This window comes from Chlorocebus sabaeus, chromosome 16 (assembly GCF_047675955.1).
Source record: "Chlorocebus sabaeus isolate Y175 chromosome 16, mChlSab1.0.hap1, whole genome shotgun sequence".
NCBI lineage: Eukaryota > Metazoa > Chordata > Mammalia > Primates > Cercopithecidae > Chlorocebus > Chlorocebus sabaeus.
This window is the reverse complement of record NC_132919.1, coordinates 78074034-78091005: the sequence shown is the minus strand read 5'-3', so window position 1 is coordinate 78091005 and position 16972 is coordinate 78074034. Positions and strand designations below refer to the sequence as shown.

Here is a 16972-nt window from a genome sequence, read left to right as displayed (position 1 = left end):
CAGGAATTTTGCAAATTTTGCAAAAAGGTCGATGGTTAAACACAGCCACCATTAAATTTTAAACTAAGTAAACTTATAATTAAATAAATTATATTTAAAATTGGCAATAAATATTACAAACTCATCACTTTCTAATTATTTTGTTACATTGAACTATATATATATATATATATATATTTTTTTTTTTTTTTTTTTGAGACAGAGTCTTGCTCTGTTGTCCAGGCTGGAGTACAGTGGTTCAATCTCAGCTCACTGCAAACTTCCACCTCCCAGGTTCATGTGATTCTCCTGCCTCAGCCTCCCAAGTAGCTAGGATTACAGATGTGTGCCACCACACCTGACTGATTTTTGTATTTAGGGTAGAGACGGGGGGGTTTCACCACGTTGGCCAGGCTGGTCTCGAACTCCTGACCTCAGGTGACCCAGCTTGGCCTCCCAAAGTGCTGGGATTACAGGCGTGAGCCACCACTTCCGGCCTTGTCTATGCTTTTGAGGTTTATTCGAATCTATTGCACTATCATGGTAGGAGTAGTATAACATATACTATTGTGCTAGGTCGGGTGCTGTGGTTCACACCTGTAGTCCCAAGACCAAGGCAAGAGGAGTTCAACCATCTCTAGGAAAAAGAAAAAAAAAATTAACCTGAAGTGTGGTGGTGCAGGAAGTATTGCTTGAGCCCAAGAGGTCGAGGCTGCAGTTAGCTGTGATCCTGCCACTGCACTCCAGCCTGGGCAACAGAGCAAGACCCTGTCTCAAAAATAAAACAACGGTGTGCTAGTGTTCATGGTTTCCCAATGAGTGAGGTCGTGTCACAGGCAGCCTCAAATGTACCCAGCTGGGAGTATTACGGGATCGCCTCCCTCACCCCAGCTGCATCTGGGGTGTGGGACTCAGGCAGGGCCGGGATCACTGGCTGTTCACAACACCATCCCCCCTCTTCCGACCTGGCAGCCAGACACCCCGATGAGTTTGGGCAGGGTGGCCCTTCATTTTCTTGCTCCCTCTCTCTCAGATACTTGCAGAACACTAGGGAGGCCGAGGGAACCCTAAATACAACCCTCAGCTTGTCCAGGGTCTTGTGATGGAGAAACGTGGCATGGTGGCCCTCGCGTGTGTGTGCAGCGCCTGCAGGTGTCCCGCCCAGCGCCTCCTGCACGACAGTTGCAGGCTGGGCCCGAGGATCCCGGCCCATCCACCGTGGTCTCCTCCCCTGTGCCCCACAGTACCCAGAGGTCCCGCTTGCCCCAGACACTGCCCCAGGCTCCCCTCCCTTTCTGACGCCGTCCACTCCCTTCCTCTGCGGAAGGGGGACCCGCTCCTTTGTGCCGAGGTGCCAGGCCGCTGAGGTCTGGAGCCCTGGCGGAAAAACCAGGGTCCCTGGCCTTGGGTGGCCGGAAAGGCTCCGCGGCTGCTGGGGATAGAGACGCGGGGCCAGGCTAAGGGCTCCCGCCCCGTCTAAACAGCCTGCCCCGGGGAGGGCCGGGCTCGTCTCCCGCGCCCACGCGTTCTCGGCACGGTCCAGTTCCAGGCCTGGCTGGCGCGGCCTCCCCACTGGACGCGTGCGGGAGGGCGGCCAGGCCGAAGTGCTGGGGCCAGGAGGGCACCCGCCGGGCTGCTGCCTACGGGAGTTGGGGCAGAAGCCGCCGCGCCCGCGCGCGGGTAATTTCTCCCGAGGCGCGTTCCAGCCCGTGTAGCTGCTGGCGCAGACCCCGTGTGGGGACCAGCAAGGCTAACCCCTCCCGCACCCTGTGGTCGGCAGAGCACGCGAGGGGCCGCGAGCCGCGTGGGTTTGGGGGCGCCGTGGCAGGCGAGCGGGGCCGGCAGAGCGGGAACCCGCACACGCTCCGCGCGGAGCTGAGGACAGGCGCGTGAGGGCCGCGGGGTCCCTCTGGCGCCAGGAAGCGGCGGCCGAAGGACACAAGAGCTCGCAGCCCAGGCTCAGGGAGGCTTAAAGGCTGAGACGCTGAACGCAGACGGCGGGAGCTCGGGGGCTGGGGGGTGGGAAGAGGCCTCTGTTTCTCAAAAAAGTCTCCATCGAGCCGGCCTCTGCTCCCGCCCGCCGGGCGGACCCCCGATCCCTGCACCCGGGGCTGCCCGTGGGTCAGTGCGGGCTGGGGACCCCCTCCCGACACCCAGCCCCCGGCTGCCGGCAGGGAAAGGCTGCAGAACGCAGGGACCAGGGAAGCCGGGGGCGGCGGGGAGGGTCGGTCAGGTCGCCCCCGGCTCCAGCCCGGCCCGGCAGTCTCGGAGCCTCAGTTTCCTTCTCTGTACCACGGGAGCATGGACGGAGGGATTTCCGAGGCTTTGACCGCACTGATCGCCGCGGGGCGGGGCGGCGGCGCCAGCCCTGGTCCTGAGCCCCCAGCCTGGCGCAGGAACCCGGACGGGGATCTCGGGAGTAGAGTCCCGCGGTCCAGAAGGCGGCGCGAGCGCGCGGGTGCCGGGTGGGGTGTCTGAGCGAGCGCGGAGCTTCTCAGGTGAACTCCTCCAGCCACCTCTGGGACCCTTCCTACTGGCCTTCGGGCCTGAGAAGTGGGCGCGGCTGGACGGAAGGGAAACAGCCCCCCACGCACAGGTGGACACCCGGGGATACTGGGAGCGCGCGGCGTCTGGCAAGGGGAAGCTGCTGGGGACGCGGGCGGCTGCTCCCGCGGGGCCGCTTTCCGAAGCGCCGCTGGCTCCGCGCCTTCCCGAGGCCGCTACGAACGTCCAGCTCCGGCGACGCCACCTGCCCGCGATCGGCCGGCTCCGCGGACAGGAAAGGCTCGATCCGCTAGGACGGCCTCCGAGAAGTCCCCAGCGCCCCTCCCGCACGGAGTGGGGGCTGAGAGACCCTGGGGACGGGGCCAGGTCCACAGAGCGCAGGAGCTGGGGGAGGGGAGGCGCCGGGGGCCCCGAGCTGTGGGAAGTCCCTGGACCCAGGCTGCCCGGCGGCTTCTCAACAGCACACGGACATCTAAGAAACGCGCAGCGGCCCGGTGACCCCCGCTCTGGACTTAGTGGCGCCGCGAGGCCCCACTCCGGGCCTCTGACCACCGGGCACTCGGGTGTTGATCTGGGTCCTTGCGCACCCAGCCCGGCTCCAAACGCCCCCGGCCCGAGGGTGTTCAGAGCAGCCAGGAGGGCCGAACCGAATTCTGTCTCCCGGACCCGCGGTGGTTTCCCGCCCGCCTGGAGCCCCGTCGAAGGTTCGGGGACACCACGCAGGTGGTCCATCCTAGAGTCCGAGCCGGAGCCCGACCTCCTTCCCCCTGAGCTCTCGGAGCCTTCGGGGCAGCGGCGCCGGCCCAGACGGGGGCGGGGGAGGAGGGGGCTGCGGCAGTGCCCAGAAGGGCGAGGGGACGCGAGCGGAGGCAGCCCCGGGGGCGCGCTCGTAAGACCCCCGCCGCGCCGCGGGCCCGGGCCGCAGACAATTAAAGCGGGATTCCTCCCCCGCTGACGTCGGCGGCGCGAGGCCCCTCCCGCGGCGGCATAAAAGGCGCGGGCTCCGCAGCGCAGGCGGCAGTGGGGGCCTGACAGCGCGGCGGTGTGGACCGCGCGGCCGAAGAGCGCGGCGCCCAGAGCGCGGTCCGCTCGCGGAGCCACAGCCCGAGCCGGGTCCCAGTCGGAGCCGAGCCCCAGCCGAGCCGAGCCGGGCCCGGAGCGCCGGGTGCCCGCAGCCATGCTGGCCGGCCGCGCCGCGCGCACCTGTGCGCTGCTCGCCCTCTGCCTCCTGGGCGCCGGGGCCCAGGATTTCGGGCCGACGCGCTTCATCTGCACCTCGGTGCCTGTGGACGCCGACATGTGCGCCGCGTCCGTGGCCGCCGGCGGCGCCGAGGAGCTCCGGAGCAGCGTGCTGCAGCTCCGCGAGACCGTGCTGCAGCAGAAGGAGACCATCCTGAGCCAGAAGGAGACCATCCGCGAGCTGACCGCCAAGCTGGGCCGCTGCGAGAGCCAGAGCACGCTGGACCCCGGAGCCGGCGAGGCCCGGGCGGGCGGCGGCCGCAAGCAGCCCGGCTCGGGCAAGAACACCATGGGCGACCTGTCCCGGACACCGGCCGCCGAGACGCTCAGCCAACTCGGGCAAACTTTGCAATCGCTCAAAACCCGCCTGGAGAACCTCGAGGTCCGCGCGCGCCCTCCGGCTCCGGTTCCCCCTCCGGCTCGCTCGCCCCTCTGCCCTCCCCTACCTCGTTCCCTACCCGGCCAGGCATCCCCCACCCCCGCCTCTGTAGCGCGCGGGTGCCCGGCCGGTGCCTCCCCGCACCTGCGAGGCCCCGCGGCGGCCACTCGCCCCAGCTCCCTGCCAGGCCGCCCCCGCAGTCGCCCTGAGGGGACCGCGCCGCGGGCCTTCCAGCACGGTCCCCGCGCCTCGCCTAACGGTGTGGTTTCCCCCGCCCTTGCACCCCGCAGCAGTACAGCCGCCTCAATTCCTCCAGCCAGACCAACAGCCTCAAGGATCTGCTGCAGAGCAAGATCGATGAGCTGGAGAGGCAGGTGCTGTCCCGGGTGAACACCCTGGAGGAGGGCAAGGGGGGCCCCAGGAACGACACCGAGGAGAGGGTCAAGATCGAGACCGCCCTGACCTCCCTGCACCAGAGGATCAGCGAGCTCGAAAAAGGTACTGGGGCCAGGGGGAGCCGTGCTGCCTGCCCCCGCCTGCTTGCCCGACCCTGCCTCTGTCCTGATCCCTAACAGCCCAGCTCTGCACTGTGCAAGCCCCAAGCCGCCCCCCTAACCCCGACCCCTGCAGCCCTTTCTCATCCACCGCACCCCTTCCCAGGTTCTGGGCTTCTCGTCGGTGTTTCTAGCAGGGCTGGGTACCCTGGGCTGGGGCTGTCTCTAGGAAAAGGGAGCAGAGGAAGGGATTGCTTAGTGCCCCCTCCCCCATCCAGACACACTCACACACTCGCTGGATTTTTCAAGTCTGATTTGTGTAATCCTCAGTAACTTTGCACAGTGGCTGTTGCTGGCCCAAACCCTCCCTGCTTAAGAAAGCCTCTCTGTCACTGGTCCCCAGCCTCAGCGGACAGCAGGGTGCAGGCTGGGGCTGGGTGCTCTGGGTCCCCTGGCCGCTGAGGCTAAGCAGGTTTCTTCCCAGCTACCGTGCCCCTGGTGTCCTCTCAGGGTCTCCAGCTCCTCCCCACTTCTGCCCTGAACCCTTACCCTGAGGTTTTCTCTTCTGAGTCACCCAAGCCCTGGCATCTTTCAAACCCCTGAGGTTTCTCAGTCACCAACTCAGGCCAGTCGGCCTGTCACACGGGGCTCCTCAAACAAGGTTGTAAAAGGGGGGGGGGGTGCCTGGTGCGGAGCAGGGCCATGTGACCCTGCTCAGACCGCAAAATGTGCCGGACAGATTTAAACAGTGCCATCTTAAGGCTTGTTATGTAACTGAAAAACAGATCGGAAGAAGGAAGGACCTCAGGAGGGAGGGAGAGGGAAGGAGGGGAGATTGGGGAATGAAAAACACACTGGAGAAAGGCCAGGGGTTGGGTCCCTCCCCATCCCCCATTGCAGACCTCAATGGGTGGGGGGAGCCGCGGGGGTGCTGCACTGAGGGGCCTGCCCTGCTCTGCTCCCTACCAGTTGGTTTAGAGGAGGGGGTGGTTGCTGGCCAGGTAGGATGCCTTCTAGAAATCATTTTTGGCCTGGGGAACTGGTTTCTTTCTGGGCTTCCTGGGAGGACCACGGCTGCTCACCCAGGGGTTGGCCAGGGGGTGTGCGTTCCTGGGCTCTGGGCCTGGTACTGGTGCCCATTGCTGGCCAGGAATGTTTTACCTGGAGTCAGTCACACCATACCCAGGGTGCCACAGTATATGGATGGGGTGTGGGGGCTGGCGCTCACTGGAGAAGTGGCCGGCAGGGAAGGGGGAAGGTGGGCCTTGTGGAAGGGGAGGCCACCAGGCCTGGAACCTGAGCTATGAGGATGCTCGCTCACCTGAGAGTGTGGCGGCATCCTCAGCAGTCACCTTGGGGAGCCCTGGCTCCCGGAGTGCTCCCAGCTCCTTGCTGCCCTGCCCTCTCAGCAGGGTTCCAGGCAGAGTCCCTGGAAGGGCCTTGGAGGTTGGGAGCTACCCAGCCTTACACCCAAGAGGCATTGGTGGGTCAGATGCACGTCTGGCCTGGAGGGAAGTGTGTGGGCATCAGGGCCTGGCTGCTGGGTGGGGAGGCAGGAGCAGAGCCCGGATCGAGCGAGGAGGGGCTCTGTGCCCCACCCCGTCCTGGAATCAGGTCGGTTACTCTCAGGGTAGCTAGCCTCATTCCTCCTCTGCAGCCACCCCTGCTTCTTGGGTTGCCTGGGTATGCCCTCGCTTGGCGGCTGTCCCCATTCCCTTCTCACGCCCACCACGCAGCCCAGTGTAGATGCGGCAGCCCACCAGGCACTGCACCCCACCCCCACCTCCGCAGGGATGCCAGCATGTGGGAGTGACAGCCAGCCAGACCCGGAGTGCGGAGAGCTTGGGTCAGCTCTTTACGGATGGCCCTGTGCCTTGGGGCAAAGTACTTGACCTGGGAAGCCACCCGCTCTGCGTCTCCAGAATGGAGACCGGAGCCTGCCGTGGCCGCATCACAGAGCTTGGTGGGGACCGAACTCAACTCAGACACTGATAAGCACTTCACGCAGGTGCAGATGTCAGGACTGTGTCCTCCGCAGGTCAGAAAGACAACCGCCCTGGAGACAAGTTCCAGCTCACGTTCCCGCTGCGGACCAACTATATGTATGCCAAGGTGAAGAAGAGCCTGCCAGAGATGTATGCCTTCACTGTCTGCATGTGGCTCAAGTCCAGCGCCGCGCCAGGGGTGGGCACGCCCTTCTCCTATGCTGTGCCCGGCCAGGCCAACGAGCTGGTCCTCATTGAGTGGGGCAACAACCCCATGGAGATCCTCATCAATGACAAGGTAGAGCACCCCCGGGCTCACAGGACGACAGGGCGAGGCCCCAGGGCCCCAGCTCATGTCGCATGCTAGGACGGGGCTATGGTGGCCTCAGATGTTGATGGGACCCCAAGGAAGGTGTTTGCCAGCTGGGACTGAGGGAGGGGAAGGGTGCAGACCAAGAGAAGTGGAAGGAGCACCCTCACCTGTACTGGGAGAGCAGGGAGAGCTGGACCTTCCCAGTTGCCTTCTGGGGTGGGTATGGGAGAAGGCAGAGAACGAGCCATGGGGCCTGGCCCTGCCTGATGATATGGTCTGGACTCCTCCACCAGCTGGTCTTGGAACTGGCTTTGCCGCTTCATAGCAGGGGCCCAGGGATGCTCTAGGCTGATGAGGGGACCTTAGAGATTTTTCCTGAGTCCAAGTCTATCCCACTCAGCCCCCTAACTCTTGGGAGGAGGACAGGTCTGTGTGACCCCTTGGAAGAGGACAGCACGGGCGGCCTTTCCCTCTAGTGAACCTTCTCCATCCTCCCCTGTTAGCTATGAAATTAGCTGCCGGCTTTCAAACTTCCTCAACTGCAGGCCAGCAGTGGTAGTCAGTGGCTAAAACCAGGGCTGGGAAGTGGATTCCACGTCCTTGTTCCTGTTGCTCTTCCCCACAAAGGGCTGTGCCGTTCTGGGCCGCCTTTCCCCGAGCAAAAAGGGTGTGAAGTTTCTTTCGTCGCTGCTGGACTGTCATCCTTCCCCCCTGGAATGGCAGCAGGAGAGTGAAATTCCAGGTCGGAGGCTGGTCTGAGCTTTAAAAGGCATCGTACTCCATGACATCTCTCAGATCCTCAGCAAAGGCTTGCCATGTTGTAGAGCGAGAGGGTGTAACAGCTAGAGATGGGATATTGGAAGAGAGAGGAGAGGCCAGCAAGCAGGCTGCACAGGTGTCTCACGGAGGCCTGAGAGGCAGCAGTGAACTCAGACACCAGGGACGGCTCTCCCTCCAACGGCTTGTTGTGTAGACTAGCAAAGAGGGAGGAGGGTGAGTAGTAGTGAAGACTGTGCACCCACATGGCCCTTGGGGGTTCCCTTGGTAGAGCATTACATTTCCTGTGTGATTCCGTACCCCACTCCCAGGCGGGGCTGACAGATGCTGAAGTCTGGGGCAGTAGGTGCTGTGAGAATTCAGTAATAGTTCTTGATATTTACTTTGCAAGTAGAGATAGGAACAACTGAGGCAGTGAAGATTACGGATTCTGGGCTGTACCCCTGTACCCACCAGCCGGCATCTGTCATTCTCCTTCCCAGGTGGCCAAGCTGCCTTTTGTCATCAATGATGGCAAGTGGCACCACATCTGCATCACCTGGACCACCCGGGACGGGGTCTGGGAGGCCTACCAGGACGGCACGCAGGGTGGCAGTGGCGAGAACTTGGCACCCTATCACCCCATCAAGCCCCAGGGTGTGCTGGTGCTGGGCCAGGAGCAGGTACTGTGCTGGATGTGGTGGGGAAGGGGAGAGAGCTCCGGAACCAGAGACTGGGAAGGGGAAGAGGAGCAAGGAGGGAGGGAGGTGGCCGGAGAAGTGGTTCCCCTGAGAAGCAGCCCGGGGAGCAGGCCGGGCAAGGCCTGTGCCCTGGGTAGACTCGCGCTTGAACTTCCTGCGGGAGTGAGCTTTGGTTTCAACGCCCTCATAGCTGCAGCAACACTTTCTTTGGCATGGGAAGGCCAATTCTGCTTTTAGTGATGAATAATTTAGTTCCCGTGAAGTGGTTTGTCTCCCGTTGGGCATCTAGGAGGGAGACGAAGGGATGGAGAATCTGGGATGTCTATCCCTGTTGGGCAGCTTTAGATGGCATGGAGTGATGTCTGGGCAGAGGCCCCCAGGCCCTGCTGCTATAGTGGTCCGTGGCTGAGGGACCAGCTGCAGGAGGGGCAGAGTCCGTCCCCCCAGGAGAAGCTCCAGGGCAGAGGTGGTCAGTGCTATCCCTTTTCTTGGGTCCTCTCAGGGGAGGGACGGATGTAGGGCTGGAGAGTCGGGGACAGGGAGACGAAACGGCACCCAGGAGTGGCCGTGAGAGTCCGTGATGGGGCAGGCACAGAGGCGCTTAGAACCCTGGCCTCGGGATGGGCCCTCAGATCACCTGGCGACCTCTCCACCCTCATCCTCTGTTTTTCTCCAAAGGACACTCTGGGTGGTGGGTTTGATGCCACCCAGGCATTTGTGGGTGAGCTGGCCCACTTCAACATCTGGGACCGCAAGCTGACCCCCGGGGAGGTCTACAACCTGGCCACCTGCAGCACCAAGGCACTGTCCGGCAATGTCATCGCCTGGGCCGAGTCCCACATTGAGATCTACGGTGGAGCCACCAAGTGGACCTTCGAGGCCTGTCGCCAGATCAACTGAGCGCGGCAGGCCAGGCTGAGCCCGCCCGCCCTCACCCCCTGCTTGTGCGGCGATGATCTGTTTCGTGCGTCTCTTCTCTCCCTTTTCCCTAGGAATGAACCGAGGCCGTCGCCCCTGCACATGCACACGCACACAGCCTGGTTTTGTCCTCATGCACACGAAGCAGCCCCTGCTCCCATCTGTCCCTGAGGAAGCCCCACTTCTCTGTAGGAGCCTGGACTCTCTCAGGCGGGCCCCGTTCACAGCTAAAGTGGGCGCTGCGACGTTTTGAACGAGGCAGAAGTAGGTGAGAGCATCTGTGTGTGCGTGTCTACATGTGTGTGTCTACATGTGTGCGTGTGCGTGGCTGGGGGAGGCCTTTTCTTAGAGGACGTACTTCATTTCCTTCTTTCTTTTGTCTTTGGAAAAATCTCATGATGAAAACTCGTATTTGCCAACTTTGTTAGCTGCGTGCGTGCCTTGGGGTTGCTGCAACCTCAGTACACGCATTTGTCTTCGTTTGCAAACCTTTTTCAGAGCGACATATCTTTATATTGATGTAATAAATGCCTTTTAGTGGGTTGTCAAAGGCCAGGGGCGGGGTCTCTCTACAGAGAACTTTTACTTTGTAATGGAAGTGAATTGTCTCTGAAGGGTGAAGGCGGGCTGTCCTGGGATGTACCCTGTGCTCTCCTGTGGAGGAGAGGGGATGGCTGAGGACACTGGCCCTTACCCCAGAGCCAGGCAGCATCCATCCCTGCTGTTTGCATCTGAGAGCAGCACAGGGCCTGGGAGGCCGGCCTGAGTGCCCAGCTCAGTCTGCTCTGCCCCAGGAAGGCCTTGCCCTCGGCCTTCCCACCTGCTCAGATCCTGCAAGGTTGGGGTCTGCCCCTTCTTTCTCGCCTCTGGAGCTGTGCTACTTCAGCCCGGACAGCCCTGAGAGAGGAGCGTCCCACCCACAGCCCAGGAAGCCAGGCCCCAGGGCCCCTCTCCTTTGGCCTCCGGCAGTGCAGACCAAAGGAGACCTTTTAAGGAAAGAAGCTGTGTTTCGCTGAAGACCTGGCCACATGGGACCACTGGGACTTCAACCCAGCCCATTGGTGGGAAGGTCCTCTTCGGGGACTTTTGACAGCCATATCCCTTCCAGCACACCAGGTGCCAGGTGAGCTGGTTCAGACCCCTCCAAGGGTACTCCGGAGACCTCACACGTGGAGCCAGGCCTGGCCAGGGTGGGGGCCTGAAACCCACTCCTCCATCTCACGGGGCTCACGGCCTACAGCAACCTGCAAGCTGCCACTGGCCGGTGACACTGACACCTGACCAGTGTCCAGAACCTTTGCCTTTTTTTGTTCCCCGTGAAAAGCAACATGGACATTTCCTTCTAGTCCTTCCAAGGAGGGGAGAGAAGTATGTGTGTGTGTGTGTGTGTGTGTGTGTTTGTGTGTGTGTGCACTGAGTGAGAAAGAGAGCAGGCTCGGGAGACCCTGCCCAGGGTAGGGGGAGCTTCCTGCTTTGCACCATTTGGTGGTCGCACGCCCCGAGGGCACCCCGACTCTGTCTCCAGGAGTCTCATCAGCAAGAGGCTGACAAGTCTTTCTAGAAATTCTACTGCACTGCCTGGCTCAGCTGCAGCTGCAGACATTTCTGCAGGAGGAGCAGGTGTTTCTGTCTTCTGTTCCTTCTAGGGCCACCTGTCCCCTTAAACACAGGTCCACGTTGTGTCAAGAACCTAGTGCATCTGTTTGTGTCTGTCAGTGTCTCTGTGTCAGTGTTCTCGTGGGTGTCTGCACGGTACCCGGCCGCCGTTCTGCAATGCATCACTCCCGCGGAGGGGGTGCAGATCAGGCGCCGCGCTGCGCGTTGTTGTTCAACAGTAGCTTTTTCTTAGATAATCGTGCTTCATCAGCGCCTGTCGGGTTGTGGCATCCTTGGATCTGCAGGGATCTTCTCTGTTTGCATGTTCCTCGGGGTGGCGTGTTCCTTGCTCCCTGGGTCCGACGTGTGTTCCCGCACCTGCATGGACTGCCCTGGTTCTGTGTTGTGTGCCGAGTGCCGCCCAGTGTTCTGTGACCACCCGTGTACTACTGAAAATGGCTGGGTAAGCAAGCCAAGGGTGTTGGAGGAGGTCAAGAGAGAGCTCAGTTTCCCTCTCCCCCTCCCCAAACACACCAAGAAGCATTTTTAACGTGTAGGTTGAGAACAAGCCTAAAGGATTCCCATAGCTGGGAGCCAGCGAGAGAGCTTGGAGTCGCCTCTCTAGACCAGATCTAGCCCCACCCTCACTCCAGCCATCTCGGAGCCCTTGTGCAGGCAACACTCAGTGCGGGCTGTGCGGGGTGCTCCCCTGCCAGCACCTCCCACCAGCCCCGCCCCTGCCGATCTACTGGACCGCAGACCACCTTCTGCCCCCGTGGGCCAGGTGGGAGCTGTCCGTTCAGGACCACGAGCCATCCTCTGCCCTGACTAGCGAGGGGCAGAGCACACCCCAGTGCTTACGCCTCCACCCCTGCAGCCTCCTGGCCTGCTCACCTTCCTCGCCCCTCCTCTGACCCACCCATGGTGCCAGGGCCGAAGCTGACCTTTAGCTCCCTCCCGCCCCTTGCTAGGGTCTGAGCCAAGCCCCTCGACTCCCTCACTGTGTTGACACTTGGCACTTTGCTGGCCCCGAGAAAGGTCGATGACACAGCCGCAAATCTAATCCACGTAGTTCCCATCTACTCCTTAATCTGATTGATGTTCCCTCTTGCACTGAATAATACATGCCTCTCTCAGGTAAGCCATTTTATAAAACAAGAAGATAAAAAGCACTGTTGAGGCAGTGTTTGCTTTTGCCGAGCTGGTGTCCGACAGCTCCCTGGGTGTCTGGGGTGGGAGAGCTGTTGATAGAAGCTCTCCGGGCCCTCAGGGGCTTAGATCCCACTTGAGTCGTAAGCCTTCTTGCTTTTGATAACACAGTATTATTTCTCTTACTGTAGAAGAAAAAGTTTATTACCAAACAAGAGTATTTTTATGAAAGAAAAGGACAAACCTATAAATTAACTCAACCTATTTCTCCCTTGAAAATACTTTCAGGCTCCACCAAAATGTAGAACTGAAAGCATGTATTTTGGAAGAAAGAGATACATTTTGTATGCTTTCTTTTCCTTTTGTAGATTCCCAGTTTATTTTCTAAGACTGCAAAGATCACTTTGTCACCAGCCCTGGGACCTGAGACCAAGGGGGTGTCTTGTGGGCAGTGAGGGGGTGAGGAGAGGCTGGCATGAGGTTCAGTCATTCCAGTGAGCTCCAAAGAGGGGCCACCTGTTCTCAAAAGCATGTTGAGGACCAGGAGGTAAAACTGGCCATTTATGGTGAACCCGTGTCTTGGAGCTGACTTACTAAGTGGAATGAGCCGAGGATTTGAATATCAGTTCCAACCTTGATAGAAGAAGCTTGGGTTACATGTGGTTCACATTAAGAGAATAGAATCCTTTGGAATCTTATGGCAACCAAACGTGGCTTGACGAAGTCATGGTTTCATCTCTTAAACACAGTGTGTAAATGTGTTCAACTAACGATGGGAAATGTATTACTTCTGTACACAGTGGACTTAAGCGCAATTTGTTGAAAGGGAACAAGTCATTGAAGAGAAAAAAAAAAAAAGCCCAATACTTAGAGTCCCAATTTTGTCTTATTTGCCAAAAAAAGAAAAAAAAAAAAGCAAACCCCCTAGAGTTGATATTGTTATAATGTATATACTGTATAATATGAAAGAGAATCGATGTATCTTACTTTTTCATTATTTGCTAACCAAAGCTGTACATTTTTCATATGATCTGCAGCCTTTTGGGTATTAAATGGGTCAAAACCATGGGACCTGCCACCTCCCATCAGCAATTCTGGAAATGCACTATTTCTACTGGTATTCTTGCTTTTTTTTTTTTTTTTTTTTCATTTTTCTTGCTGAAATGACATGAATTGTTGAGTTTATTTTTACACAGTAAAGAGTGGAGAAAGACTGTGGTCTCCTTAGAACGTCTCTTCTTTTCCAAGGCTTGCCAATGCCACCTCCCCCTGCAGCCACCCCTCTTCCCCAGCCAGGTGCAGGTGACCCTCACCCGCAGGGGGTGTGTGCCTCGCTTGTGCATTGCCCTGTGCCCTTTAACAACCCCACACCATCTGGTGACGCTGGATGTTGCATGGAGGGGTCTCCATTTCACAGGGGCAGCTGACACAGAGGCAGAGAATGGCTCAGTGATTCCCCAACTCAGTGAGGCTGCTCGGCCTGGGATATAGGGTCACTCCCCATTCCTTGTCTTCTCCTGGGTGGACTCGCGGTCCATAGCAGGGTCCGGGTTCGAGGTGGCCCAAGCTTGTGCCGAGGCAACTCTGGCAGTCCTCTGCCCCAGCCTGCTAGCAGGTACTTAGCCACGTCTGGTTGCCTTCCCGCTTCGAGAGTCCCAGGAACCTTCCCTGCACTTGTGTGAGAGTGTCTGAGAGTGTCCCTACAAAGGGATAGATGGCCTCGGGAACGCTGGGCCTCGGGCTGAGCTTACCTCCCTGTCCCCCTTGTGGACCTGGCTTGACTCTGGATGTGTTTAGAGCTTGCGAGCTGTTGCCTCCAAGGGACAGAGTGACCAGGACCCAAGTGCCCTGGGGTGAGTGATTCTAACACACTTACAACCTGAAGTCAGGGGACATGGAGCCAAAATCACCTGCCCAGTGGTTTGGTTGGTGCCCCCCACCTCACACACACAATGCACACACACACACACACACACACACACACACACACAGGGTTGGCAGAAGGGACTGGTCACTCTGGCTTCCTATTGGCATCGCCTGGGGATTCCCTGCCCAGTGCTCTGGTGTTCCCTGGCCAGGAGTCAGGAGTGGGGGTTTGGTGGGTGTGAGCGAGCCACCTGTCACCTGTGGAGGGAGAAGGTTTGGCCTCAGCAAAGCAGGCAGGGAAGCCCCTGTATCCCTGCAGGAAGAGCCTTGGTCAGGAGAGAGAGGCCCTGCCAGGCGGGAGGCCCCTGGCCTGTGTTCCCAGAGCCATTCTCACTGGGTGGTGTTCACCCCAGGGTGCACGCTCATGGTTGGGCCCAGGATTATGCCGATTCCAGCGGCCCCAATGGACACACCACCTCATACCTCCCACTCAAGAAAGTGCAGAGTTATGTCTGTGATAACGTCACGCATACATTTCTAACTTCTATGTGAGAGTGCATTCAAACACTTAGGTTCTTTAACTATCATTAGATGCGAAGTACTTTCTGCACTTCTCACACCTGATTTTGGCTCATCCATGAATGCCTTCAGGGGCTGTGGAGCTAAGAACAGCTGCTTGGAAGGAAGCCACGGGCCTTGCAGCTCGGTGGAGTGAGGTGGGAGTCTGGGCAGTGGGACATGGGCGCAAGAGGTCAAAGCCAGAGGGTGTCTTGGAAGTCATTAACTTCAGCAGCCTCTCGGGTGCCTGAAACTGTTCTCGGCTTGCACACTTCTGGTGATGTGGAGCTCATTACCCCAGAGAGGTAGTCTGTCCTATTTTCAGACAGCTCTGACTATTGACAAGTTTTCTTTTGCGCTCCTATCTCTTCTTTTTCTGACATTTCGTGCTTGGTTCCTTGCATTGAGCTACAGCTCCTGCCCATCTGTCCTGACACAGGAAGACGAGGATCCCTGAGTCTTCACCAGTTCTGCCCCACACAGCAGCCTCCTCAAAGTGCACTGGGCCAGGGGCGGTACCTGCATGGCAGGTACTTCTGTCTCTGTCCCTGTGGAGAGGGAGATGGTATGTCCAAGACCTGTAAGATGTCAGGGCCTTGAGGGTCTGGGCTTTGAAGAACCTTGACGGTCGTCTAGTCCAGCTCCCCCACTGTTCAGATGAGGGGACTGAGGCCCAGAGGGACTGTGTGGCTCGTTCAGAGTTGCGCAGCTTAACATCCAGGAATCAGAACCTGGGATTCCTGACGCCCAGCTCAGTGCTCTCACCTGCCTGGCTAAACCGCAGGGTCCTGAGCTGTACTGTGGGGCTGGTAGTACTCTCTCTCAGGGCTGTGAAGATGGGATGAGGAGCTGTATGCACAAAGCCTGGTATGAGCAGGTACAATTGGGGGCAGACCCCCTACTTTGTGCCATACCAGGATACCCTCCTCCAGCTTTGTCTCCTGAAGGCCGGACACCTCCCCTCACTGCCCACGGCCCTTCCCCATGCATCAGTCCCTCCTGGGACGCCAAAGACCCAAGGGGAGCTGGGAAATGTTGCCTTCAGGTTGGACCATGGGGCACCCCAGCTGCAGCCCCCGGATCCCAGTGCCCCCCATGTCATCCACACCAGGAAGCTCAGGATGTCTGGGGGTCCCCTTCTCAGCTCCTGAAGGCTGCATCCCCCACCCCCATGTGGGACTGCAGGGCACCTGTCCTCGGATCTCTCCCTCCCCACCCACTGAGCTGCTCCAGGACTTGTCAAATCCCCCACCCAAGCCCCCTAAGCAGCAGCAGGGGAAGCTGGACCAAGCCCTGGAAGGTCTGGGGATGTGGCTTGAAGTGGCCCTCTGCAAATGCAAGGCCTCTGGAAGCCCCTGCATTTATCCTGGGAAAGGGCCTCTGGCTCCAGGTCCCCCAGCTGCCCTCTTCCTGTTTTTGGTGCTCCAGGAAGCCGGACATGTGTATGGCCTTGAGCCCAGCTGTGGGCTCCTGGAGCAGAGGCATCCCAGTTGAGGGAGTCCTGGCCTGCTTTCTCCCTGTGCCCATTCCCTGCGAGGTAGCCGGGGGTGGGCTTATCCCCAGCAGCACCCTTTCGCTGGCACACAAGCTCCTTCAGCTCAAGGAGGTGGCTGATCACACACCCACACTCATGCACAGCTGAGTCCCTGTGGCCTGGGCTTGCTGAGACGTCTGCCCCACGGCCTGAATGTCCTTCCTCTCCCAGATGCTAAACGCCTGGCCTGGGGTGCTCCCTGGAAATGCCACAGACTCTCCCTCTGCACTTACTGGTCACACATTACAGTCATATCGGATTTTTAAATAAATGTTTCTAACAGTTTAACTCTTAAAACCTGGAAATTGGCTGGGCATGGAAGCACATGCCTATAATCCCAGCACTTTGGGAGGCCAAGGTTGGAGGATCACTTGAATCCAGGAGTCCAAGACCAACCTGGGCAACATAGTGAGACCCCCATCTCTACAAAAAGTTTTAAAAAGCTGGGAGTGGTGGCCTGTGCCTGAAGTCCTACCTACTGGGGAGGCTGAGGTGGGAGAAGCCCTTGAGCCTGGGAGGTGGAGGCTACAGTGAACCATGATCCCACCACTGTACTCCAACCTAGGTGACATAGCAAGTCCCTGTGTCAAAAAAAAAAAAAAAGGTGCCCCCACATTGGTTTGTTATGGTTTGAACTGTGTCCCCCGGAAATACAGCTCCAAGTCCTAACCATGGTGCCTGTGAATTTTACTGTATTTGGAAACAGGGTCTTTGCAGATGTGTTGTCTTTATAAGAAAAGGAGAGGCCGGGTGTGGTGGCTCACACCTGTAATCCCAGCAGTTTGGGAGGCCAAGGCAGTTAGATCACCTGAGATCAGGAGTTCGAGACCAGCCTGGCCAACATGGTGAAACCCCATCTCTACTAAAACTATAAAAATTAACTGGGTATGGTGGCACATACCTGTAATCCCAGCTACTTGGGAGGCTGAGGCAGGAGAATTGCTTGAACCCAGGAGGCAGAGGTTGCAGTGAGCCAAGATCGCACCATTGCACTCCATCT

At 58.9% G+C, this 16972-nt stretch overlaps 1 protein-coding gene across 1 annotated transcript; it reads left to right on the top strand.

The window, feature by feature from the left end:
• The first annotated feature begins 3331 nt into the window (after positions 1-3331).
• NPTX1 (neuronal pentraxin 1) lies at positions 3332-13228 on the top strand. The gene is made up of 5 exons (XM_008013196.3): positions 3332-4105; positions 4393-4600; positions 6635-6879; positions 8154-8333; positions 9030-13228. The coding sequence occupies exons 1-5, from the start codon at positions 3662-3664 to the stop codon at positions 9249-9251; spliced, it is 1299 nt and encodes a 432-aa protein (XP_008011387.1). The 5' UTR covers positions 3332-3661; the 3' UTR covers positions 9252-13228.
• Positions 13229-16972: the final 3744 nt, after the last annotated feature.

Bases quoted from the DNA above. Each gene is read 5' to 3' on its own strand.
- NPTX1 (XM_008013196.3), top strand. From the start codon at position 3,662: ATGCTGGCCGGCCGCGCCGCGCGCACCTGTGCGCTGCTCGCCCTCTGC. The intron at 4,106-4,392 runs GTCCGCGCGCGC...TGCACCCCGCAG, and splicing joins CCCGCCTGGAGAACCTCGAG to CAGTACAGCCGCCTCAATTC. The intron at 8,334-9,029 runs GTACTGTGCTGG...TTTTCTCCAAAG, and splicing joins TGGTGCTGGGCCAGGAGCAG to GACACTCTGGGTGGTGGGTT.